This window comes from Pecten maximus, chromosome 10, assembly GCF_902652985.1.
Source record: "Pecten maximus chromosome 10, xPecMax1.1, whole genome shotgun sequence".
NCBI lineage: Eukaryota > Metazoa > Mollusca > Bivalvia > Pectinida > Pectinidae > Pecten > Pecten maximus.
The window spans coordinates 17,199,416-17,225,770 of record NC_047024.1 but is presented as its reverse complement, the minus strand read 5'-3'; the positions used below and the strand labels follow the sequence as shown (position 1 = coordinate 17,225,770).

The window sequence follows — 26,355 nt, the reverse complement described above, 5'->3', positions numbered from 1 at the left end:
AATTACATGTTCTAACCTAACCTCAATAGAGTTCACCTACAATATATGATTACCCCCTCATGAAAGGGGGAAGTGGGGGATATAAATTCTACGAATTAGCTGGTTACAAGTTTTTGTCAAATGATATGAAGACAATTATCAACACCTTTGTGAAATGGACTTAAAAACTTTGTAAGTTCTGCATATAATTGATATTCACAAAAATTCATAATTTACTTTGCTTTGTGAAACTGTGTTCATACCGGGTAACTCTCCAATATCACATTAAGCTTACAAAGCAAACCTCATGTAAAACAAGACTTTAGATGCACAGTTAATAAAATAATTTTATTTATGATGTATTTAAGCATTGTTACCAGATGCTAGTAATCGATATCAATACAATTTGGGTGAAAGGTAAATTGCATAATTTCTGATTGTTTTGAATTAAATCCAATTTTCTGTCAATTAATATACCCGGTACTGTGATAGCTTATGTGACTAGAGTTAACAACTTTAGAAAGCTCTTTAGGCCTGTTGATACAGAAAGTAACTGGCAGCCATTTTAATTGTTTTACCCAGAACACTTTGAGCTGTATTCCTACACTGACTGAATCATCGTAAATTGTAGTATCTCATAACTGGTATTTGATTTACTAACGACATATGTAAATATATCATATTGAATAGCATTAGATTGGCATGAAACAAATTCCTTGTGATTCCATCTACATTCTATTATCAAAGTCTCCATATAAAAGCAGACCCCTATTGCACAATCACAAATCTAAAATATATCGTCCATAACTGATGGCATAGGCTAATCATAAATTCTTTATTCGGACACAACACGGTACAAATACACATTTGGAAGACCAAGTCAACATTAACATAGTACACCACTACATAGCTGATCAGATAACTTTGTTTAAATTTCTACAACTTTTCTGGACTTTGTGAATCATGTCAATTTGGGACACTCATACTGGGTTGAAATGAAGATGAACCCAAAAGTCACGACGATGATTTCTGGCCAGCAATTGACCTTCAATCCTTCACAACTGACAATAGCACATCTTCACGAAACAGATGAACCAGTTTTTCACCTCAGAACAGGAAAGCACTGAACCAATAAGGGGCACAACTCTTGCATGCTTCTGTTGATACTCGGATGTAGGAATGCTGCACTGTTGTCCGATATCTAAAGCTGAAGAAAACTGTAAAATATGTGGTTCCTCTTGATCACCCATTAAGTAAGGTTGTTTTAGTCTTTGTGTTGGGGACATTTCTTGTACTTTTAAGGCGTCGGACGGACTCGCGCAGGTGTTTTGGCTGAATGGGCCCAGTCTCCCCCCATTGTTTCATCACATCAAGTGCTGTAGGTTAAAAAAAAATTCAAATTATTTAAAAACTGTCCTATTACTAAATAACAAGCATAGTGAGTATTTCAAAAGCAATGCATTCCCCTACTGGCCACTCTAGCTATAAAACTTGGTTATGGTATATAAAGATGGTGCAATTCAATCTTGACCTAATAATCCTGAAACATGAACTTCTAAAAATAGTAACAGCGATTTTGATCTTGATCCAACCACTGTGAAACAGGCAGCACTGAAAGGGTGACAAACTAATAGTCCACCCCTTTTAATAGTCCACCCCTTTTCAAAGCCCTGCACCTCTGTCCCAGGAAGTCGAACCAGGCTAATTTTTATAAATTATGATTGCCCTACACCAATGATAAATAATTCAACCAAATTTGTGTTGTTATCCAAGCATGCATGCATTAAAGGGACAATTTAGTCAAGCAAGCTTTTTATAATTCAGACAGAAACGATAAAACATATATCCAGACAAAAACATTTGCGGTCAATAATTATCTCTATGTAGCCAATGTCCACTATGGTCAGTTTAAGTTTTGGGAAAGCCCACGTCAAATATAGCTATACTCCAAATATAGTGCAACTTGTTGCGCCCTCTGGCGGGAACAGAGTTGGTTGTAAGTGACGATACGGTAGATCCGATGTATACTTATTTCTTTGGATTTCGATTTAACAACATGTGTGGCAAACAGTTGTTACATGTATCATAATATTGACAGATTCAATAATGATTTATTGTTTTGACAATTCAAATCGACCAAACACAGGTTTATTCCAGGGTCACCGAACGGGAATTCGTGTTCATGTAATTGTGTACACACATGCATGTATACGGCCGATACATATGTAGAAAAAGATTGTATTTTCATTTGTGTACGAATGCAAACAAACGCTAACACCAATCTAGGTGATTTATTTCATCCATGATGTAATCAGAACAATATTTATAACAAGTATGAATGGAATTATGATAATGGAAGTTGTACAGAACAAAAATATTGCACTCAACATTACTCCGTAGGCCGATCTAGGTCAAGTCTCGACAAACTCACTCGTAACTGTATAAACTTCTTCATTGTTGTCGCAAGCGTTCGAAAAACTCACATCTGTTATATTCATGACCTAACAGTAATTCTCCATATATTTTGTTTATCCATTCACTGTCTACGTTTGGTACGAGACCCGCAACCTATAGTTAAAATATCCGCTAACAGCTTCACATGCAAACCAAAGTTGTTTACAGTCACGAGACGGGGCTGTGCTTGCACACATGTATACAAAGTGTGTAGAGACGACTTGCTCATTTGCATATAAATCGTATGGTTATATATACGATTATGATCCTCCTTACAATTAATTAAAAAACGTATGGAAAACATAAACGTGTATCAATATATGACCAAGGATAGTTCATAAGGAGAACTGAAGTACACTTTCATGAAATAATTTGTGAAATGATAAAAAAGTAAACAAACTTGACTAAATTGTCCCTTTAAGGAGTAAAAGTATTTTAAAGAAAAATTTCAGCAAAGTTCCCCCTACGATGTTTGGAACCAAATTTGGTTGAAATCTGCTTGGCCTAGCCATTAGGCATTTAACCATGTTATCAAGTTTAAAGAAAATTCATTAACATTTGTTGCAGTTATTGCATGAAATGAAGCGTGACAGACTGATGTTTCTGTGAACTTGGGGGATGATAAATGTCTACCAGTTGAAGCATGAACCACTTACCTTCCTCAACCACTTCCCCAACAAATACCTTGGCAATACCGGACATGGCAATCACAACATTCTGGGCCACTCCCGATCTGGTTATAGACTGCATCAACTGTCAACAAAGATCAAATGTTAATTTTGGAAACAACAAGAGGCCCAGTTTAGGATCTGCCACTCAGTACCATGCACTGCAGTCAACATATTCCTTTTACTAAAATTCAAAGCCAATTATGTTCAAAGACTCCCTTTGGGTCCCAACCCTCCACCCAATGTAGGAGAAGGAATTTGCAGAATTTGCTATATTTCCCCTATTGGGCCTTATCCTTCATGCCCCTGGGGAGCCAAACCTACCAATTATACAAAATTGGTTTCCTTTTTGTCACATATTCTTCAGTCCAAATATGGACAAAATCCTTTCATGACAACAGAAGAAGGATTTTTAAAGAATTTGCTATAATTTGGTCATCGATCAGCCACCTGGAGGACTAGATCCACTGTTTATTAAATTCCACAATCCTAACTCACTGGGCTAGTGGTTTTCAGGCTCCATGACACTGACTAGCCTGTTGGCAAGTGAACATTTTCAGTTATATATATCTACATTTAATAAGATTTTACAACCATATGTGGTTGATATCAATTCAACACACCTTTCTCCAACGTAAATTGTATATTCATCTAGGTGTATCAAATGCTTAGTTATGCCATTAATGACATTAAGAACTCAAGCACACAGGTGACAGATGTTCATAACATGATCATCTATTATGCTTTCAATTATGATCATTTAGAACTGACAAATCAAAAATTCATCTCTACTTGGATCAGGGTGACATCTTAAATTTTAATTTCACTATGACATGAAACTAGAATCTGTGTTATAAAATGAGTAATGGTTGTATTCTATGCCTCTGTCTACAGAAAAAGGATGTTGAATTGCTACATTTCATCTATTGCGCTCGACTCTCAGGCCCCAAGGCCTGGACAGTATGACATGTACCTTATTATGTCTGGCCTGTCCTACTTTGTCAATACAATACCGTATTTGACCTAATAAGGGCGCAGGGCGTGGGTAATTGACAGTGGGGGCGCCCTTATTAAGATTAGTTATTCTGAAGTTTTATGAAACAGACTATACCTTATAGCAGAATACCCAAGGTTGTGGAAACGGTAAAATATTCAGTCATAAAAATATTCCAGATGAAGATATATATTCATTATCATATATTAAGCTTAAACATCACTTGAATACTCCTGTAAACTTGTAAACCATGCCAGCTGATCTTTAGACCAGAGAACGTGTGTTCCACCATTTATGTTCAAATGGAACTCTTTTGTGTTCTATTTATAGAAACAGGTGATTTCCCAGATCATGTCAGACATCTTTTCTTTGACCTAATAATTGGTTTACAATGTCTTTTACTAGCTTTCTGTTCTGAACAAAAGTTATTTATCAACAAGAATGAAGTCTTTACTTTATCTTCAAATAAAGATGGTAAGTTATTATTTGTATGTGTGTTTAGTTTTGGGTGCTCTTTGCACTGACATGTCATCTGTAGCCTGTAGGAATACACAAAATGTGGCGAAAACATGTGTTCCAGTTACTCAATTTGCTGAAGAAAATTGAACACATAAAGTAGCAAAATATTTCACATGAATTATTACTTTTGAACACCATTTTAACACTCAGTCAAAGATTTATTTCCTTGAAAAAAGGTAGGGGCGCCCTTATTAGGTCAAATACTGTAGTAAGTTTTAAGCAAATTCTCTAAAATATTGGTTTTTCCAAAAACAACAACCTTCTCCCACCCCCTACATTTGAGAGTTTGAAAGCACCCTGTATACTTTAAAGACATGTGGATATTGAGCACAGCTACTCACCCTCTTTACAGCAGCCTTTGGGAATGCTGCTCTTCTATACATCTCATAGCGGTTAAGTTGTTCCTCCGTAAAATTGGAAACCAACACTCTGAAAATTAAATAAAGATTGATAAGACCATAAAAAACATATCTGTTCACATGAGCCAAATAAAATAGCGTAGGTAGATACAGATTCAAAAAAATATATATATATAAGTATGTACATGTACCATGTGTTCATTGATGATTACATGTTTCATTATATTATACACAAAATGATTCATTAGATGTATAACAAAAACTTCTGGGGCGAATTAAAGCAAAAATCAATCCAAGAACAAAACTTATGATTGGAAGATAGGTCCAGATACCAAATTTCCACCAGGGGCAATAACTCTGATAAGAGTTGGACTTTCTTAAGCTTTGATTAATAATAAAGAATTTGTAAAAAAAAATCTAAATTTAGTAGACATGAGTTTATCTGGTAGAAGCAAAACCATCTGATTTAAAATAACTAACACTAAAAAAAATAAAATGATATACAGATCAACTTAAAGAGATATTTACAATTCTAATATGGATTCCATCATAACTAAATTATCCTTAAATCATGTTCACCCAACTGTTGAGCATATTATATTTTATTATCATTGATTTGAAATGGTGATCTGTTTAGTTTTTACTATCAAAACAAAGCTATCGGTAATGGTATGGAAAGAAATCCTAAAGAGAAAGAGAATTAAACAGTTAATATTTAACAGCTAGAGAATGCTTTTGAGAACAAAAACATGTCTCCCATTCTCCCTTATTATGCAGATTTGTTTGCACTCCATTGACCTTTGATCTGTAGGTCAAACTTGCGTTGTACTTTGTTATTGGGGTGATAAAGGCATACAGATCAAGGTCAAAGTGAGTGTACTGTAGCACATTCTACATCAGCTTCAGGTAATGCAAGTATACTCCAAGCTTTGTCAAGATAACTTCAGCGGTTAAGAAGTTATAATTATAGCCACCATTTAAAAGTATTTAAAATCTCCATCATCCAAGTTTGCTTAAAAGTATTTAAAATCCTATCATTCCTACAGAAGAAAGATTTTGAAGAATTTGCTATATTTCCCCTATTGGTCCCACCCCTCAGGCTCCTGATGTTAATAATAATATATCGCCTTTAAAGCTGCCTTGCCGCAATTTAACATCAGAACTCAACCCATAAGGAAACAAGCTATTTTTTGGACCCTGACCTTCAGATTGGTGTTTGAACAATTTACACTTCCCTTCATTCCCTTCAATTCAATTAACCTGACACATAAAATGTATGTATCAATTAATATAAGTTATTTTATTTGCTTAAATACATTTTACTCACTGACAATTGTTAAATAAACAAATTCATTCACATTCTTTGCGATCCTGTTATAAGCATAGTTTTAAAAATGGCTATTATTGCTAAGACACAATTTAAGACCTCACAAGATTTCAATGCAAACAGATCAGACAAACCACTTGCGGCAAGATTTAGGTCACCTGATTATCTATAGTGGTAGCTATGAAGCTCTCCGATATATTTAGTGAATGATGATCAGCGAGTAGAATATGTATGGATGAAGCTAATGAAATATTAAGTAATTAAATTCTAACTTCTTTGGGGCCATGCAGATGCCAGATGCACCATTTACACAAAATTGGTTCCCCATCCCCCATGGATGATTCAGACCAATTGTGGTCAAAATCTACTTACTCGTTCCCGACTTGCTGATTTTTTTACGAAAAAATTGACAGACGGATGCCGCACCATGGCATGATTTGAAAAATATTTTTTACAATCTTTCATATATACGCTAGATCTATACAGAATGTAACTGACTGCATTTTTAATCTTTCTTCTTCTTGCTTTTCTTTTTTGTGCCTATATACTCTGATTTCTTCTTCTGTTGGTTCATATTTTCGTTTCCTGTCAGGAGATTCGCTGGCTGCTTTACTGGAGCCACTTGTTTTTCTCTCCCTTTTACCATCACTTGAAGTTGATGGGCCAGGTATGCTCCGACAAGAAATGGATTTCTCGGGGCTTGTATCACTCTCTGACTCTGAATGCCCCGAATGTTCATTTATGTGATCACTACCACCCTTTTCACTTGCAGGAGATTTGGATGTATCTTTCAAAGGTGATACATTGTCATTAAAGCTGGCTGAAACCTTTTCAGGTGTGGTTGAACTCATTTTTAGACGATTAGAGATGAAAAACTCACGGAAGTTCAGATAAACAATCAACGTAGATCATATGCTTGATAGTTAATCCGTCAATATGCACGGGTGCCTGTAGCAGTCAAACGTTTTTATGATGTAGTTTATATCTGTATATTTTCACAGGTGACTTATATAGGCCTAGCTGAAAATAGAAATATTTCCATTATAAGTAGATAAGTTTTGTGTTAATTTGTGCAAATAATACCTATATTAAATGGACAGTATGCAACATTATAATGTTAATGTAAACAAATGTTGACACCTCCGTTTCCAAAATATCACAAAATAATCAAGGAATGATCGCGTATGAATTTATTTTCCTAGACATAAACAAAACATTTTAACGGATTAAAAATAATTGTGACTTTTATGTTCATATCAAAAGAATATATGATATTCCGGCATTGTTACAAAAGACATTGAATGAAAAAGCAAACCATGTAATCATTGAAAAGGCTGTGCACTATTTTATGAGCAGATCTGCCGATTGCGGAGGACCACATTTCCGCTTCGTCACCTAAATCTCTACAGAGCAAGGAAACAAGTCGTGAATGTTAAAATACTGTTTGGATGTAGGAACAATTCAACCGCTGCAATTTGGAGACTCAAGAATAAACTCCTTAAGGCCAGGGTAAGAATTTATCTACAAATCGAACGATTTTCGGAGAAATATATCGATTTATGTCTGCTTTGTTTTGGCAATATAAACTTACATCTCTCCATGACCTCAATCGTCATGCGAAATGATATTCGAATGCTGAAATCATTAAAGATCATTTCTGATTAATTATATCGTGGTAACAGTTGGTGAAATTCAAATCATTGTATTGAAACTCTAATTTTGATTGTTGTGCCTGACCGTGTCATCATTGGTGAATGACGCGAAATTGGGAGTTCGTTTAGAGAGGATTTGGAATACACAACACCTGAGAATGATCTTAGTTCTTACTAGGTTTTAACATTATTTTACAGTTGAGTACAAATACTTTTGTCGGTTTTAATTGTGAATATATGTATTGTACATAGTGATACTGTCGCCTTCTAGCTTTGCAGTACTTTCAGTTCTGTCAGCTAGAGCAGCGGACCAGTAAGCTGATGGTTATGGGTGCGAATTACCCCAGTGGCCATGCATGGAGGCACATTGATTTATTTTCATAATTAATATTTCAGAATTTTTCTGAGATGTGTCCATCTTAAAAGCTGCCAGAAAGTAGCCAACTACATGTAAATGAAAAATCCTAAATTAATTAGAACCCAGAGATGTCGCCTTGATAGATTACAGCTTAATCTATTACCTAACTTGTCACTACAATTCACAATTTAAGAATAAACCATTACCTATTCATCACCAACAACTATATGATGCTTAATGTACTAGTGGCAAATCCCACTTCTATTATTCCACTTTCCAGGAAAAATATATAATGATAACCAGGATATTGCTCTACAGTCTTATCCAGAAATAAAATGTCATAGACAAGTAGTCATCTTGAATTTTGGCAATTGAAGGTTGTTATTAATATATATTTTAGGAAAAATAGAGCAATGGAGAGTATTATCGTCAGGTTAAGTATGATTACCCTATTGCCAGTCAATGTCGTTAAAAATACAATAACTGTTGTAGGTCAAGTTTAGTCCAGTGTTGTGTTTACCTGTGTTTGACTCTTTGAGTATTTGTCACTTATACGAGCTAGGGAGCAATATTTTATTTGTATTTCTGGTGGAACAGAGGCAGTTATTGTCAGGTGGAACTAGTTATCATCACCGTCAATATTTTCATGAGTTTTGAAATGTTTCTTGTAAGAAACAAAATTTAAATGTCATGTCTAGGATTAAAGAACATATAGTTATAAACAAAATGCAACAACAGCATGAATTAGACATGGATAGAAAGTGAATCAGTTCTACCTTTAGTAAAAGTTTGTGGACACCTAGACAGGATCTACCAGATAATACAGGCAGATCATTTTAACATTTTTGCATAGTATTTGGGTCGAAAGAAACTAAAGCTGCTTGCAGTTATGACTGAGAATTCAAATTTCTTCTGTCACATAAAATCAGACTATAAGCTAAAACTGAACATGATAATATATAATAACACATAGATTAAAAACCCCTGATAGCACATGCTCATGTGATCATTTGTATTCAACAGCTGGTAATTAAATAAGATTTTTGGATGAAATGCTGGTGGCCAGTTTTGCCAGACTACATGTACACCTGTATCAGACTGACTTTATCTCACTGGTATAGATCTATATCGGGTATAACGTTAACCTTACAGTCTCTAGTTTGTAAAATGAACAGCGGTATATAATAATACCTTATACACACTCATATATATAGCCCTGTCTAAAGCCCTATCATTAGAATTTGGTTTAACAACCTCTCTGCTTTATTGTAAAGTTATTTAAGCACTATATATGGTTAATATGAGATTGCCTGCTCGCTATCTCATAATCTGCAAGTTCTTATACAAAATTATTGGTTTGACAGTTGACACAAACTGGGTCCTACTTTACATGGAGTCTCGCCTTTTGAGATCTGTAATAAATTTCTAAACATACTTGATCCTCGCTTTGTTTAACATGATCACAGAACATAATAGGGATTTACCTACTAGACTGTCCTAATTATTCCCAGTAGATATCAGAAATCCACTTGTCTGAATGTAATTTCTACTTGCCCTATACTATATGCATTATATACGTTTCAATGAAATATATACTCCGAACCAACAAAAAATTATTGAATATTTCATCATCTAAAATCTTTAAACGACCTTCTCCTCAATAACCAAGAGGCCCAGGGACTTGATATTGTAGCATGCTGGGGTGAAGGGCTACCAAGTTTGTTCAAAGGAATGAACTTAACCTACATTCAAGGTCACATAAGTCGAATAGGCTAAAATCTTAAAACAACTTCTTCTCAATAACTAAGAAGCCAAGGGACTTGATATTGAACTTGCAGTCATACTATAGAGACAAACAGCACTTGGAACAATCATTGAAGCGTACATCGAATTACGCGGGGCATTGTCGGTAAAAAATATCTTGCACATCATTTATAAGTAGTACGTATTATACATGAACACGTCATGATCCCTATGCAATGTTTATCGTCACAGGAGCTTGTACATTTTGCGTCAAGGTCTTGGGTATAATGCTACATTCATGGCAGTTTTGTGTATACGTATGTCTCAATTTTTTTCTAGGGAGTTTTTAAATTCTAAGGCGTAAATTACGCTTGTGCACCCCTTATCTGCAGCACTGTATATATATCGGGGAAAATGTTCCCAACATTCCAGCCTGTATACATGATAAACATTCATGTCAAAATCATACATGTGCACACATTGTACTCCAATCAAAACGAATCATGATTATGTTCAAATATTCACTGAACTTCATACTCCCATATTTTATCCATTCCCGCCAGAGACATATATTGTGATCACAACAAACCAGTCTATTCATTATCCACACCCACTCACATTAACCTCTCACTGATGTACATAGGTACATGTTTTATATTGTCATAATTTTCACAATATATTTACAGCCCAAACTATATATCCATTTGTACGTGATATGATCTTTTCAAAAACCAATGTATTTTGGAAAATACGTGCATGTACCGTCAGTCATTCAGAACTCTTGACCTAGTCATCTGTCATAAAAGATATACCGGTATTATGTTTGTAAAATCTATTGTATTGGGTAACACAATGATTGTGGTACTGCAGGCATGTTCCTTCGATTGTAATACCACAATACACGAGGATAAAAATAGCATGTTTTTAATTAGTTTCTTTCCACCTACAAGCAAGCCACCAATTGAAACCTTCTGGCCTATAGCATTTTTAATTTTGATTTGATTTGAGTGACAAATAATTATTTGATTATGCTGACTTTTTATCATGACACAACTATAAACACCTTTGAGATTATTCACAATTGAGGTCTCTATATCCTCTCTATTCTTTCACTTATATTAACATGTACAATATAATGACATCAGTAGATTTCATAACCTTCATATTTTTGATTTAAAAAACTTAAATGAAAATTTAGTTATTTAAGTTGTCTAAAATACAGTCAAACTTTTATGATTCGAACTTCGTTGATTCAAATTTCTTGCTGTATCGAACCTTTTGCTTGGTCCCTAATTTCCTCACTAAATAACACTACTAACAAACCTATGTATGATTTGAATTTTTACAAATCGAAGTTTTCGATGTATCAAACTTTTTTCATGGACCATTAGCTATAATATTATAGCTAAGGTAATTGACATCTCATGATTCAAACAAAAAATGTACCTGTATGTACTGACCACTAGACAGGTGTCAGCCGTGACTCCCGCGGCAAGATTTCACACCTCTCCCACAAACGCTCTGAACAACAATATGGATTACGATAGCGTATGTTGTCTACTCCCGATCATGGGGTCAATTAATAATTGGGCCCATTTTATAGATTAATTGTGTATTTAGAAGTCATGGCATTTTATAACTCCGTTATAACATACCAGTATTCGTCTTTGATGATCTCCGCCGCCATTGAAATCGGCGGTTGGTGAGTAAATTATACCGAACAGTAAAATAAGAGGATCACTTTAAAACATACAAAATTAGCGATGTCTTCACTTATACTAAATGTGTCGTGTTTCAAACTTTTACAGAAATATCCATGTAAATCAATTATTTATCATGTAATCCGGGGATCAAATATAATAGACTCTCGGGAGTTCTTCCGTTCAATAGTTTTATTTATATTCAAGACAAAGACCTGTAAGACAAAAACAAACATGTTACTCAAATATAAACTGACGTACACACACTCTCCGACTTCGTACCCATACACAAGTATACACCAAATCGAGCACACCCTCACTCCCATTCGCACCAACACTATGCTTACCAGGCTTCCCGATCCCCTCAGCTGGATGATATATATATATGTTGCTAAAGTGCTGACCATCAGGGTGTTACAACTGATTCTCACAGTTAGCAGTTATAGAATGACCAGTATAGGGTAAGAGATTTAGCAAGAAAGCTCAGTGCGCAGGCGCAGTGAAAGTAAAGAGAGAAAGTCGTGCCGCTCGTCGAGTGTCGTGTCCACGCTCATGATCATCTGTCAGATGAAGCGTGCATGTCCGAGGTCAGAGTTAACATCACAATACAATACATGAGTACAAATCTTAACAGGTAACAAGTACGGATATAACACCACAATACGATTCACAGGTACAATAAGTACAGGTCACGAGTATATTGCACAGGGACCTGACACATACAACGTACAACAATTACCCTGGGTTACAATCATTCAACATGCATTCTCCAACTGATCGGCATTCCGCATTTTATTTATGCACATAACGTAAACACATGTGTCTTCAACAGAAAAATTTTAACGTAAGTGTGCATTGTACTTCTTTTGCTTTATCTTTTAAATGTTATATAATTGTTTTGTAAACGATGCATAGTTTTATTAATAAAATGCCTAATTGATGAAAGGTATTTTTTTATTTTGCTGTGTTTTACTTTGAGGTAATTTAAAATTAACTAAACTTTTCGATGTGAGCCTGACAGGCGACGATCAACATGAAGACACTGAGGACATGTAACGTTAACAGCTCTGGTCATTATCAAGAAAACATTGATCTATTGTCAACCATGAATAATTCGAAGTCCCACTGTTTTTCAAAGTTTTTCTGTTAGTCTCCTGAACTTCAAACATCAAAGTTCAACTGTATATATATATATCTAACATAGTAACACAAATGACAAAGGAAGACAACCTTTTGACTCGTGCCCTGGCCGGGCCTCGAACTTGCGATCTACGGCACCCAATCATCTAGCCAGAAGTATCCGCAGCTTATACCACTGCGCCACATAGGCGTTCTTATAAAGAACGTTTCAATGGCGCAGTGATGGTCGGCCCGATACGTATACCCTGACATGATCTTTAATTTGTGGAAGTTGACTTGTCTATTAGATGATATGAATATCTGAATCGCAATGTATTTACATACATGGATATGAATTATATTACATGTATATATATATATACACAAAGGAGAGTTTCCTAATTTGAGCACTTTGACACCTGTCTGGTATAAAGTTAATGTAAATAAAAGTTTATCTGCATCAATTACATGGAAAGTTGACAGGACGTTCTAAACTCAGGATCGGATAGCTGATTAATTATATATAGTAATAAAACTAAATGTCACATTTATCTCCTTAAACATTGAGAGATCAAATGTCATACCAGTCTCCTCCCTGTGTCAATGTTACTGTATATATATACCAGTCTCCTCACTGTGTCAATGTTACTGTATATATACCAGTCTCCTCACTGTGTCAATGTTACTGTACACATACCAGTCTCCTCACTGTGTCAATGTTACTGTATATATACCAGTCTCCTCACTGTGTCAATGTTACTGTATATATACCAGTCTCCTCACTGTGTCAATGTTACTGTATATATACCAGTCTCCTCACTGTGTCAATGTTACTGTATATATACCAGTCTCCTCACTGTGTCAATGTTACTGTATATATACCAGTCTCCTCACTGTGTCAATGTTACTGTACACATACCAGTCTCCTCACTGTGTCAATGTTACTGTATATATACCAGTCTCCTCACTGTGTCAATGTTACTGTATATATACCAGTCTCCTCACTGTGTCAATGTTACTGTATATATACCAGTCTCCTCACTGTGTCAATGTTACTGTATATATACCAGTCTCCTCACTGTGTCAATGTTACTGTACACATACCAGTCTCCTCACTGTGTCAATGTTAACGTTACTGTACACATACCAGTCTCCTCACTGTGTCAATGTTACTGTATATATACCAGTCTCCTCACTGTGTCAATGTTACTGTATATATACCAGTCTCCTCACTGTGTCAATGTTACTGTATATATACCAGTCTCCTCACTGTGTCAATGTTACTGTATACATACCAGTCTCCTCACTGTGTCAATGTTACTGTATATATACCAGTCTCCTCACTGTGTGATCAATGTTACTGTATATATACCAGTCTCCTCACTGTGTCAATGTTACTGTATATATACCAGTCTCCTCACTGTGTCAATGTTACTGTACACATACCAGTCTCCTCACTGTGTCAATGTTACTGTATATATACCAGTCTCCTCACTGTGTCAATGTTACTGTATATATACCAGTCTCCTCACTGTGTCAATGTTACTGTATATATACCAGTCTCCTCACTGTGTCAATGTTACTGTATATATACCAGTCTCCTCACTGTGTCAATGTTACTGTATACATACCAGTCTCCTCACTGTGTCAATGTTACTGTACACATACCAGTCTCCTCACTGTGTCAATGTTACTGTACACATATAAATATAAATACAAGTCTCCTTTCTGTGTCAATGTTACATCAAACTGACATGGTTTTTGAATGATGTTTTTATCTGCTTCTGAAAATAGAGACACACTTGAAACTTGTACAGGACACATTGATGCAGTTAGTGTACACATGAATAAGAATACAAGTTGGCATCTTTTGTGTATTTATTTACATTTCATGGTGCATTGAGGTATAAAAATCAATGGTACATTTATATTGACCTGTGCAATGCAGCATCTGGAGCCTTGTAGTGTGAGCAGTGTGTAGTACTGACAGAGCACTATAATACACTCTCGGTAGCTAAGGTAGCGTCCTCTGCGGGCGGCCTCTACCTGTTTGAATAATTATATAAATTACTGTTTTATGTTTTGAACTGTGTTGCAATGTATATATACTGTCATGTAGTGAATGCTTAAAGATTCTGTATTTTGTTGTCCTTAATGATAATAATATAAACGTATACCCGTAGAATAGAGTATAATAGATATTAAAGATGCACATCTGGTTCCATCTTCCTTCCTATTTTCAGCTCATTTGGCCCTTTGTGACCTAATTATGCCATGGTGCAATGTTAGCGTCTGTCGTTTGTCGTTCTGAATCTGTCTGGTGTCAAATTTCCATTTAAACAATTTCTTCTCACTAAGACTCTCCAGTATATTTTGGCTGATAGCTATGTTCCTTGAATGAGGCCCAATAGAGGTTTTGAAAAGAAATGACCTTGACTTCCATTCAAAGTCATAAGGGGTCCGATGTGTTGAAACCTTCAGACCACTTGTTCTAAAAAATTAATGTACCTAGAATCATATTAGACTGCTAGTTTCCAGAGATAGAGCCCCACATATTCATACATATGAAGGACTTCTTTTAATTACCTGAAATAGATGAACAAGAGATAATCATCAAGTAAGTGGTTACCAGGTGAGCGATGCAGGCCAATTGGGCCACTTGTTAGCTCACCATGGTTTAGATCATTGTGGCCTTATGTCATACCGTAGTGGCATCTGTGGTCTGTCCATCTGTCACCTGTTGTTTGTACATCAACGATTTCTTAAGCAACTTCTCTTCTTAATCACTGATCCAAAATTAAGCTAATATGACAAGAAGCATCACTGGTTGGTGGGATTCAAAATTGTACCAATGGTGGGGCTGACCCTAGGATTAATGGCTACCAAGTTGAATGACTTTGACCTATTTTCAAGGTCACAGGGCTAGGGCTGAGGTGTGTTTAAAGATGATTTTTTGTGCTAAATCTGATGTTAAGTTTTTGGTGTAAATGCAAGGCGGGTATCAGTAAACTACTTTATAAGTGTACTAGGGCTCTAATAATTGGTTTGAGGATTGCTTTTGGGGTAAACTATTACTTTCCAGGTTTGGAATCAATATTTTTTGGGAAAAACATTTTGGACCTAGACTTTTTATGCTAATCTGATGTTAAGATTTTGGTGCACGTGTTGAAAGGCCCTTTATAATTGTACAAGGGTACTAATGTTTTGTTGGAGGGTTGCTGTGAGTGTTAACTTTTAGTTCCCGTAGTTGAACATTTTTCAATAATAGATTAATAAAAAAAGTTAAACCTGATTTGGTCAATTTTACCTTTAAAATTTTTTTTTTTTTTAATTTACTTAAAATATCAGTATTTATTACATTTTTACCAGTGAAATATCAAAAATTATTCATTCTATAAAAGTGATATTTTTCACTAGTGAAAAATATCATCTAGTGAAAAATATAGTGAAAAATATCACTTTTGCTGATTTGACCAATCAAATCAATGATTAGAAAATAGCAAAATAATTGACCAATCAGAAAGCCCGACATATATGTCAGCACCTGGACAGGGGAAACTACTTTTTTTGTTTACATTAGGCCTAGTTAGCATACAGGGTAGGGTTTTCGTTGATAAAAAATGTAATAAACAGAATATCTAACAGTGTCTTCAGTAATACCAAATATGTTTCACTCGTGTTGCTAATATTTTGATATTTTTCACTCGTGCTGCGCACTCGTGAAAAATATCAAAATATTAGCCCACTCGTGAAATATATTTGGTATTACTGAAGACACTGTTAGATATCCTCTATACAATGTATTACAATATAGGTTCCAGTTGGTGAATTCATCCCAGAATGCTGGTGTGAAGTATATATATATAGTGATATACATTGTGAGGCGAGCTTTGTACCAAAGATGGTACACTTGTTTTTATAAGCTGTAACCTCAGATACTGGTCATATTTGACACCTGGACAAGTCATTAGCGTCCCTAATTATCGCCAGAGGCCTCCATGCCAGTGCCTCAGTCTGAGAGTTTACATGTACACCTCACCAACCGAAAACTATAGAGGTCAAGTCACCTTATCTGTGCATTGTCTAGATGATCCCTTGGGTCCCTTCATAAACAATTCTTGTTATCGCTATTTCTTAAAAAGTACTGAAGGGATCTTTCTCAAATTTAATATGTAAGTTCCCCTTGGACCCAAGTGGTACATATATATATTGCATTTTGTGACAGATGAAAAGACACCATGGCCGCTAGGTGGATTTTGACAATTGAAGTTTGTTACTGCCAGATTGTTACTGCCAGATCTCAGAAAGTACTTAAGAAATCTTTCTCAAATTACATATGTAGGTTGCCCTTGGTCCCTAGTCATGTATATTGCATTTGGCGACTGATTGAGCAACAATATGGCCAACATGTGGCCATCTTGGATTTTGACAATAGAAGTTTGTTACTGCTAGTTCTTAGAAAGTACTAAAAAAAAATTGTGAAGTTTCATCTGTAGGGTCCCAAAGTACTAAAAAAAATTGTGAAATTTCATCTGTAGGGTCCCGAATTCCTAGTTGTGCATATTGCATTTTGGTATCGATCGGAAAACAACATGGCCAGCAGGGGCCATCTTTGATTTTGACAATTGAAGTCTGTTATCGCAATTTCTCAGAAAGTGCTATAAAGGGATCTTTAGTATGTAGGTTCCCCTTGATCCAAAGTTATGCATATTGAATTGCGGTATAGGACCAACCTGACAACAGGCAGCCATTTTGATTTTGACCAATGAAACGTACTTCATTAACAATTTCTTGAAGTACTGAATAGTCATTATTAATTTTTTGTATTCTCAAATTTGAAAGTAGAGGTTCCCCTTGGTCTCCAGTTGTGCATGTTAGTCAGATTTGAAGAACTGAATGGATGACAAAGAGTATGACCATCTTGGATTTGACAATTGCAGGTCGCTTCTGCTATATATAGTGTTATATAAAGTTATTAAATGTTTTAAAGGAAGAGTGAAAGAAGGGAAAAGAAGAGAAAAGATTACTCTTTCATTTGACTGATACAGATCATTTGATGGTGGGCACCAAGATCCCTCTGTAATCTCTTGTTAATCAATAAATTAAAAGATTTCCATGGGAATCAATTTTTATGTTCGACACCCATGGGGACTTAAATCAATGAGACGGCCAGATTTCACAGATTATTGACTACCATATATTTAAGAGAAAAAACGCCAGAACCAAACATTACAGAGGGATCGGAATAGACAGGTATCCAGATTAGTAGATGCTTGTTTTAACAAGTTATTCTAGATATATAAAGGTTTAAGTGGATGAAGCTGTGGTAATATATTATTTCAGCCATTGTTATTTACCAACATAAGGTGTAGACTAGGTGACCTTGGCCTGTAGATTACAGTCAGTAGATCTAGAGCTGCAGTCCTAATAAAAGTGCTTCACCACCAATTGCATTAGGCTTCCATGACTACTGTATGTTAAACAGTGGCCTGTGTGACAAAGCATTTTACTACCTAATGTACCTAAATCATCATCCAGCAATGGGAATTGATTTTCTACATTTCTACAGAGATGGCCTATGGGGAAGGGAGTACATTGAAGTTGACCAGGTGTGGTACAGGTGTTATATAGCATTGGAACCATGGGGGTAAGACTTTCAGAGTACACTTATATTTAATTTTTTAGATCATCTGACCCATAGGTCAGCATGACCTATATCCAATGTATTTCGTCCCTTGCTGTCCAGTGTTTATAAACATTTCACATTTCAAACTTTTTCTCAAAGTTTCACCTGCAGTTGGATTTACCTCTAACTTTGCTGAAATGATCCTGTGATGGTCCTGACCTCAATATTGATACTGGTCTTCATTGGTGCCATCTAGCTGGGAATTGGTGAGGATGTTAAAGGAAGGGAAGAGGACAAATGTTCTTATCTTTTGGCATGATAAAAAGTTCAGCATGGCAGCCATGGGGGCCATTTTATAACGTTATTACACAACATTTTTGTAAGGTAATTGTCGCCATTGCTATTTTTAGAAAACCCACTTTCATTTTGTATGATTCCCCAGTCAAAATACTAACATTACAATGTTTCTTGTACTGATATATGTTCAAATGATTTACAAGCTAATTATGGTAAACTGTTCATTTTCCCAAATGAACACCAACGGGTACCATCTTTATAAATCATTACAGTGTATACATTATAGCTAGTGGGGACTGGTTGGCCACATTAATTGCTTTAGCAATACCCAGTGTGTTCGATACTTTTGTATCAGATGTCGAACATAGGTTGTTGGGGTGTTGTTGAAGTTTTTTAGCTTGAATAAATATTATTATCCAAGTGTTTACTGCTAAATGCTATTAGTGTGTATCTCATTACAGGTAATTAAATGCCATAACCTATGTTGATACATTTACCGTATCATCTTTTGTTTGATATAAAATCATACCTGGAAGAGGTGAAAGAGCAAACTGTGGTGTTGTTGAACAGTATAATAACTCCAAACTACAGTATGTGCTTCAGGGTGGCTTAGCTGTTTCATCATGCACTGGTAATTAATCCTACAGTTTAAATGATACCCAATTGTGAGGAAGATGGAATTGGACCAAACAATTATGAAGGATGCTCCCTACGTATAGTCTACTTTCGAATGTGGAATTACTTTGGTTATAGAGTACACTCTGAATATAAGATAGTTCGAGAATCTCACAGCCGACACAACGTCGGATAATAAACACGCATTGATTTGGAAAAAGCATCTGCGCTAGCCCAACTTTATTCTGAAGGGTTCATATGTTAATACATTTTTAAAACTGCCTTGTAGCTATATACATATTGCAAGATTGTCAGAAAATTCAGACTAGCCAAACAAAACGATAACCTCAAGTAACAAGATTTATATATTTTGTTATATGCTGCTATAGTGTTATTCAATGCCTGAAACATGAAGAAAACACCTGGTAGCGTCCATAGAAGCACTAGTCATGTCTTTATATTTTTCTACATACTAAAATTCTGAACCGAAAAACACCCAAAACAACAAATTCTAAGCCTTATGTAATGTATTTATAGCTGACACCAACAGAAGGATGAATATAAGGAATCAAATATCACTAGACCATGACAGTGAAACATTTTAACAAATATAACAACATGGTGTACTTATAATTTTAAGCCCTTTATCAAAGTTGACAGGCTTGTCAGGGAAACATTACAGATGTGTTAAAAGTTGAAGACATTAAATGACCTTTACATGACCCCAATATTGTGTTTTATGATTGGAAATAAGGTGAAGCGAGACCTGTTGACTTTATGTCCAAGCTGTGTTTGACTTTATAAGTTATGATACACATTTGATGACATGATGATGTTGTATATATATATATACTTGCCTGGTTTGTGTCATCCTTAGATGTATGATACATACAGCTGGACAAAAGGCCTGGTGAAGGTCATGTGTATATGCTGTGATGTCTGCATGTCTGTGTGAGCTGTACAATTATGTGGTTTGTTTAAATTAAGTTTACATGCATACATCCAATAGTCTGTCCAATTGATCAGAGGTCTTTGACCCTATAGCTGGCTGATATTTTCTGTTGCACAAACTATCATGATCAGTTACGATGATCAGTTATGATGATATTGCACAGTACTCAGGAATCTTTTGATGTTCATTATTTATCATCATGATGTTCATGTGATTAATTCAGTGTACCTGGGGGTGGGGTGATAATCTATATATGGCTTTGTGATCAGAATATACACTTCTTGGTCATATCATATCTTGAATGGAAAGTAAGATTTACTATATCCTGCCGATGTACTTTATAGTTGATAAATTTCATTAGGGCTCATATTTCGTGGTTGACCCAGTTTGACTTACCGGTGTAGGAACTACACCGGTAGTTCATGGGGTAATAAATTTCCGGGGTAATAAATTTCACTTTAATATTCTACAGTAAATACTATCTAACAAAAGAAATTTAATTCACTTGATTAGGATCATCATTTGTCTGTGTATATGTATGTATATTGTTTTACCTAGGTTATTTTGAATGCTACAACACACTTAAAGCTTAGAAATAAAGGATGGCATTTTTTGATGGTATATGGCCATGGCCATGTATGCACATATATTGGCCCTCAATTCAAACGACACCATTGGCTGATGGGTGGCCGCCAAAATAGGTCAAATTGACTGAATTTCCAAAATTTTCTTCCCATTATATATATATGTAGCTACTCATGCCAGATGCTCTTCATAGATTGATGTGTCTTCAGGTGCTTCACCAAAATTGTGGATTTGATGACCCAGGGGTATCATGTTTCCCCTCTGTTAAACTTTACTAAAGTTTGTAGAGAAAATTATATTTTTGACCATCAGTTGTTGACTTAAGAAAAAAACTCAAGCTTGCAATTGGTTATGGAAATATTGGCATGGGATAGCAGTTTGCTCATATGCACATGATGGGCCTACACACGTAGCTGACCCCAAGTGGCTTTCGAGTAGCACAAGGGTCAAAATGGGTTAAATTGACTGAAATTTCAAAAATCATCTTTCCAACACGAAGACGTAGTAGAAGCAAATACTATATTCATATTATGAACTTGTGAATTTTATGATCCTGGGGTCTCACATCTTCCCCTCGGGAATTTATTAGCTCATGATCATGATGATCCCATGTCTGAAGGACTATATATTGAGCTTATGCCATGGTGAGTCATTTAGTGTCTGTCCTGTGTCAACTTTTACTTCAGCTTCTCAATAACAAGAGGCCCAGGGACCTTGATGTGAGGCCTGAGCATGCTTATAGAAGGGCTACCAATTTTGTCCAAATGACTGACTTTCAAGGTCACAGTGGTCATAAATGCTACAGCCTGTCCCATTACGTACAACTGTAGATGATTCACGCATCAAAATTAATATGCATGCACAAACTATTGATTACAGCAGTGCATTGCACGTGCATAAAACAGGTAAAACAGCTGAAAATATTAGTGGTTGACTGAAAAAAGTACAAAATCTCAATAAATATTTAACCAATTCAATAGGCCTAGAGACTTTTTATTATGTCTGTAGCATACTATATAGTGAAGTGTTACCAAATTTGTTTAAATGAATTTGAGTTACCTTGACCCACATTAAGAACACTAGTATCAAATATGCTAAAATCTTTAAACATCTTCTCAATTACCAAGAGTCCCAGGGACCTGATACTGGGCCTGTATGGATCGAGCATGCTTGAATGAAGAACTACCAAGTTTTTTTTTAAAGGAATGACCTTGATCTACATTCAAAGTCACAGGTGAAATATGCCAAAAATATACCACATTTAAGGTCAAGTGTGCAAAAATGTTTAAATGACTTCTCAAAAACCAGAAGGCCCAAGGACCTGATATAATTGTGCCTATAGAATGCTGGGTTAATATGCAACCAAGATTTTTCTAGTGAATGATCTCGACTTGCATTCAAGGTCACAGGGATCAAAAAGGGTAAAATCTTTAAATGATCTCTTAATAAGCAAGAAACCAAGGGTGATGATATTAGGCCAAAAGCATTCTTTAATGAAAGGCTTCAACAAAAGTTGTTTAAAAGAATGACCTTGACCTAGAGGCTTTTTTCAAGATTATGCGGGGCAAACGTGTAAGAATCTTTAAAACAACTTTAATTCTGATTAATAACCAAGAGGTCCATTGTTTCAGTTTTATCCGGAAATAATCAAAAGAGAGCATGATACAAATAACATACATATACAGACTTGTGATTCAGTTAAAGGTTTCTGAGATTCACATGATGTACTCGGGCAGTGACAAAAGTATTCAGTGTATTGAGCAATTATATATCAGGACACCTAACTATAAAGGGTGTAAATTGCTTACGTGATTTTACAAACACAATGATGTATGATATCTGGGTTGCTTATCTTAAATAACAATATTGTTTAACTTCCAATTTTTCATATTTTTTAAAGCCTGAAGAAATCCATGTGTTACGTTTACCAAGTAGAGAAGTAATTGTCTGTTAATACCATGCACACAGTTATATAGAGTCAATAATGATGTTTTGTTTTGTAGAGTCGCCGCTCCAAAATGGCCACTGTGGGGGAGCAGACGCCTGTAGTAAGTAACCATACCAAAGACAAGGCTACCAAAGCTAAGGTTACCCTTGAAAACTACTACTCCAATCTCCTCTCACAGAATGAGGAGAGAGAAAACAGGTAAATATAGTCCCTCAACCCCTGTCTCATAATAATGATCAAAATGAATTGGGTAAAAAATGGCCTATATCCAGCTGGTAATGTTTGTTCCTCATTCCACTTTACACACAAAAAATCTTATAAATGTATAGTCCTGCAAACACTGTCTTGAACAAGAAGGACAGGAGAAATTTGTAAATATGGTCCATCATAGCTCATTTTCATACAATCAAGTGAAAATTGGAGAAAAAAGTGGTAAATTTATGCACAATGTTAATTTTAGTGCCATATAGAGCAAGTAACCTGTTAGATCTGACAAGTTGTCCAATATAAACTGCGAAACTTGCAGTTCAAAAAGAAATAGGGGTTTGCAACACAAATACAACTGTATTTCACAGCCACATAGGCACTGACTGATGACTCCAACTCCAAGGGACCATGATAAAAATTGAAAAATACAAGGTATTCGAGTTGTCATTGGTTAGTCCTAGATCATAAGGTGTTGATCATATGTTTACAACAAAGGTAATATTGATGTGAAATTATGCTGTACTCCCAAGAGTTAACGGTAAACTTTTCTGATAGATGTGATTCATAATGATTTTAAATATTGTAGTATGGAAAAGAAAGTCATACAGAAAGTTGAAATGCTGATTATTTTGTGGTGAAGGACGAGCCAGTTTGTTCAAATGAATGACCTTGTCTTTCATTCAATATAAATACGCCAAAATCTTTAAACAGCTTCTTCGCAATAAGCACTAGAGACTTTATATTAAGCCTGTAACATGATGCTGGAAAGAAGGGCTAAATTTTGTTCAAATGAATGTCCTTGACCTATATTGAAGGTTATAACCAAGGGTCAAATAGGCTAAAATCATTTTAACAACTTATCAAAGACCAAAAGGCCCAGAGACTGGATATTGGGTGTGTAACATGGTGGGGGTGAAGGGCTACAACATTTGTTCAAATGAATGACCTTGACCTACAATCAAGGTCACATGGTTGAAATCTTAAGCTTAAATCTTTAAAACAAATGCATCTCGAAAACCATGGGGCCCAGAGACCTAATATTGTGCTAATACTGTTGTTGTGAAGTGCTACTTAATTTGTTTGAATTATAATGACACCTACATTCAAGGTCACAAGTCAATTATCATCTGCATAGACGTGAACTAGAACAACTTCAAGGTCTCATTAGAAACATGTGAGCATTATAGACCCATTGGATGTCTTGTTTTCAAATGAATATCAATGTTGAACTTTATTCAAGTTCACAGATGTCAAATTTGCTTAAAAAGCAACTTCTTCTCATTGCAACCAGGCTGTATAGAGACCTGATATTGATCGAGCTTGTGGAATTCTATGAATGAAGGCTACCAATCATCTTCAAATGAATCATGACCTTGAACTATTTTCACTGTCACATGGGTCAGATGCATACAGCTGGAGACCTGATATTGAGCCAAACTTTTATGTTTGAATGAAGTGATTATTAGCTTAGTATGTGTAAAGTTGCATTAGATGCATTTGAGCAACACAAGACCATTGGACCTCCTGTTATGATAAAAGAGAATGATCATATTAATTGTGTATCTTTTATATTCCTAGGTATCGGCTCCTTGAACAATCCATGGAAAAGGAGGGACTTTCAGATGAACAGGTAGGTTTCTTCTTTATACAAAATGCCACATAGTTTCTTATTGCAAGATATTTAAATGAAAAGTCAAAAACTGACATTTCTTTTTCTGCTTCAGTCCTGCTGGGCTTTAATAATCTTTCCCTTTTCAATCTTGTCCGACCCTACCCCTTTTAGGTCTAAAGAAAACAAGAGCCAAACCTTTTCCTTTGAATCTGAAATGATTTGTTCCTTTCTATTTGTCCTCATCCAAATACCTTCCAAGCCCTATTTAACTCTGCCACTTCAGTGTCCTATGCTGTCCCTCCATTTCAGTGTCCTATGCTGCCCCTCCACTTCAGTGTCCTAGGCTGTCCCTCCACTTCAGTGTCCTATGCTGCCCCTCCACTTCAGTGTCCTATGCTGCCCCTCCACTTCAGTGTCATAGGCTGTCCCTCCACTTCAGTGTCCTATGCTGCCCCTCCACTTCAGTGTCATAGGCTGCCCCTCCATTTCAGTGTCCTATGCTGTCCCTCCATTTCAGTGTCCTATGCTGCCCCTCCACTTCAGTGTCCTAGGCTGTCCCTCCACTTCAGTGTCCTAGGCTGTCCCTCCACTTCAGTGTCCTAGGCTGTCCCTCCATTTCAGTGTCCTAGGCTGTCCCTCCATTTCAGTGTCCTATGCTGTCCCTCCATTTCAGTGTCCTATGCTGCCCCTCCTCTTCAGTGTCCTAGGCTGCCCCTCCACTTCAGTGTCCTAGGCTGTCCCTCCACTTTAGTGTCCTATGCTGTCCCTCCATTTCAGTGTCCTATGCTGTCCCTCCATTTCAGTGTCCTATGCTGCCCCTCCACTTCAGTGTCCTATGCTGCCCCTCCATTTCAGTGTCCTATGCTGCCCCTCCATTTCAGTGTCCTATGCTGCCCCTCCACTTCAGTGTCCTATGCTGTCCCTCCATTTCAGTGTCCTATGCTGCCCCTCCACTTCAGTGTCCTATGCTGTCCCTCCATTTCAGTTCCCTATGCTGCTCCTCAACTTCAGTGTCCTAGGCTGTCCCTCCATTTCAGTGTCCTATGCTGCCCCTCCACTTCAGTGTCCTAGGCTGTCCCTCCACTTCAGTGTCCTATGCTGCCCCTCCACTTCAGTGTCCTAGGCTGTCCCTCCATTTCACTGTCCTAGGCTGTCCCTCCACTTCAGTGTCCTAGGCTGTCCCTCCATTTCAGTGTCCTATGCTGCCCCTCCACTTCAGTGTCCTAGGCTGCTCCTCCACTTCAGTGTCCTAGGCTGTCCCTCCATTTCAGTGTCCTATGCTGCCCCTCCATTTCAGTGTCCTATGCTGTCCCTCCATTTCAGTGTCCTAGGCTGTCCCTCCATTTCAGTGTCCTATGCTGCCCCTCCTCTTCAGTGTCCTATGCTGTCCCTCCACCTCAGTGTCTTAGGCTGTCCCTCCACTTCAGTGTCCTATACTGCCCCTTCACTTCAGTGTCCTAGGATGCCCCTCCAATTCAGTGTCCTATACTACCCCTCAACTTCAGTGTTCTATGCTGCCCCTCCCCCTTCTCCCTACTGCCCTTCAATTTCCCTAACTTTTTTTCGATGCCATAACCCATCTCTTTCCTCACTACACGGTGGCCGAGTGGTTAAAGTGTCCCAACACTTTATCACTAGCCC

At 36.5% G+C, this 26,355-nt stretch overlaps 2 protein-coding genes across 2 annotated transcripts in view; one reads left to right on the top strand and one right to left on the bottom strand.

The window, feature by feature from the left end:
• Nucleotides 1-308: 308 nt before the first annotated feature.
• LOC117336499 (transcription initiation factor TFIID subunit 11-like) lies at nucleotides 309-7,334 on the bottom strand. The gene is made up of 4 exons (XM_033897091.1): nucleotides 6,799-7,334; nucleotides 4,956-5,043; nucleotides 3,090-3,186; nucleotides 309-1,355 (listed from the first exon to the last, which is right to left on the bottom strand). The coding sequence occupies exons 1-4, from the start codon at nucleotides 7,149-7,151 to the stop codon at nucleotides 1,222-1,224; spliced, it is 672 nt and encodes a 223-aa protein (XP_033752982.1). The 5' UTR covers nucleotides 7,152-7,334; the 3' UTR covers nucleotides 309-1,221.
• Nucleotides 7,335-7,629: 295 nt separating this feature from the next.
• LOC117336498 (serine/threonine-protein kinase tricorner-like) overlaps nucleotides 7,630-26,355 on the top strand; it is a gene marked incomplete at its 5' end in the record, with an annotated part of 42,399 nt that continues 23,673 nt past the window's right edge. Inside the window, 3 exons of the mRNA XM_033897089.1 lie at nucleotides 7,630-7,809; nucleotides 22,951-23,093; nucleotides 24,681-24,732. Coding sequence (XP_033752980.1) covers nucleotides 7,630-7,809; nucleotides 22,951-23,093; nucleotides 24,681-24,732 — 375 coding nt within the window. The remainder of the gene's footprint in view (nucleotides 7,810-22,950; nucleotides 23,094-24,680; nucleotides 24,733-26,355) is intronic.

Bases quoted from the DNA above. Each gene is read 5' to 3' on its own strand.
- LOC117336499 (XM_033897091.1), bottom strand. From the start codon at position 7,151: ATGAGTTCAACCACACCTGAAAAGGTTTCAGCCAGCTTTAATGACAAT. The intron at 5,044-6,798 runs GTCAGTTACATT...TTTAATTTTCAG, and splicing joins GAAGAAAGATTAAAAATGCA to AGTGTTGGTTTCCAATTTTA. The intron at 3,187-4,955 runs GTGAGTAGCTGT...CTTTGTTGACAG, and splicing joins CAAAGGCTGCTGTAAAGAGG to TTGATGCAGTCTATAACCAG.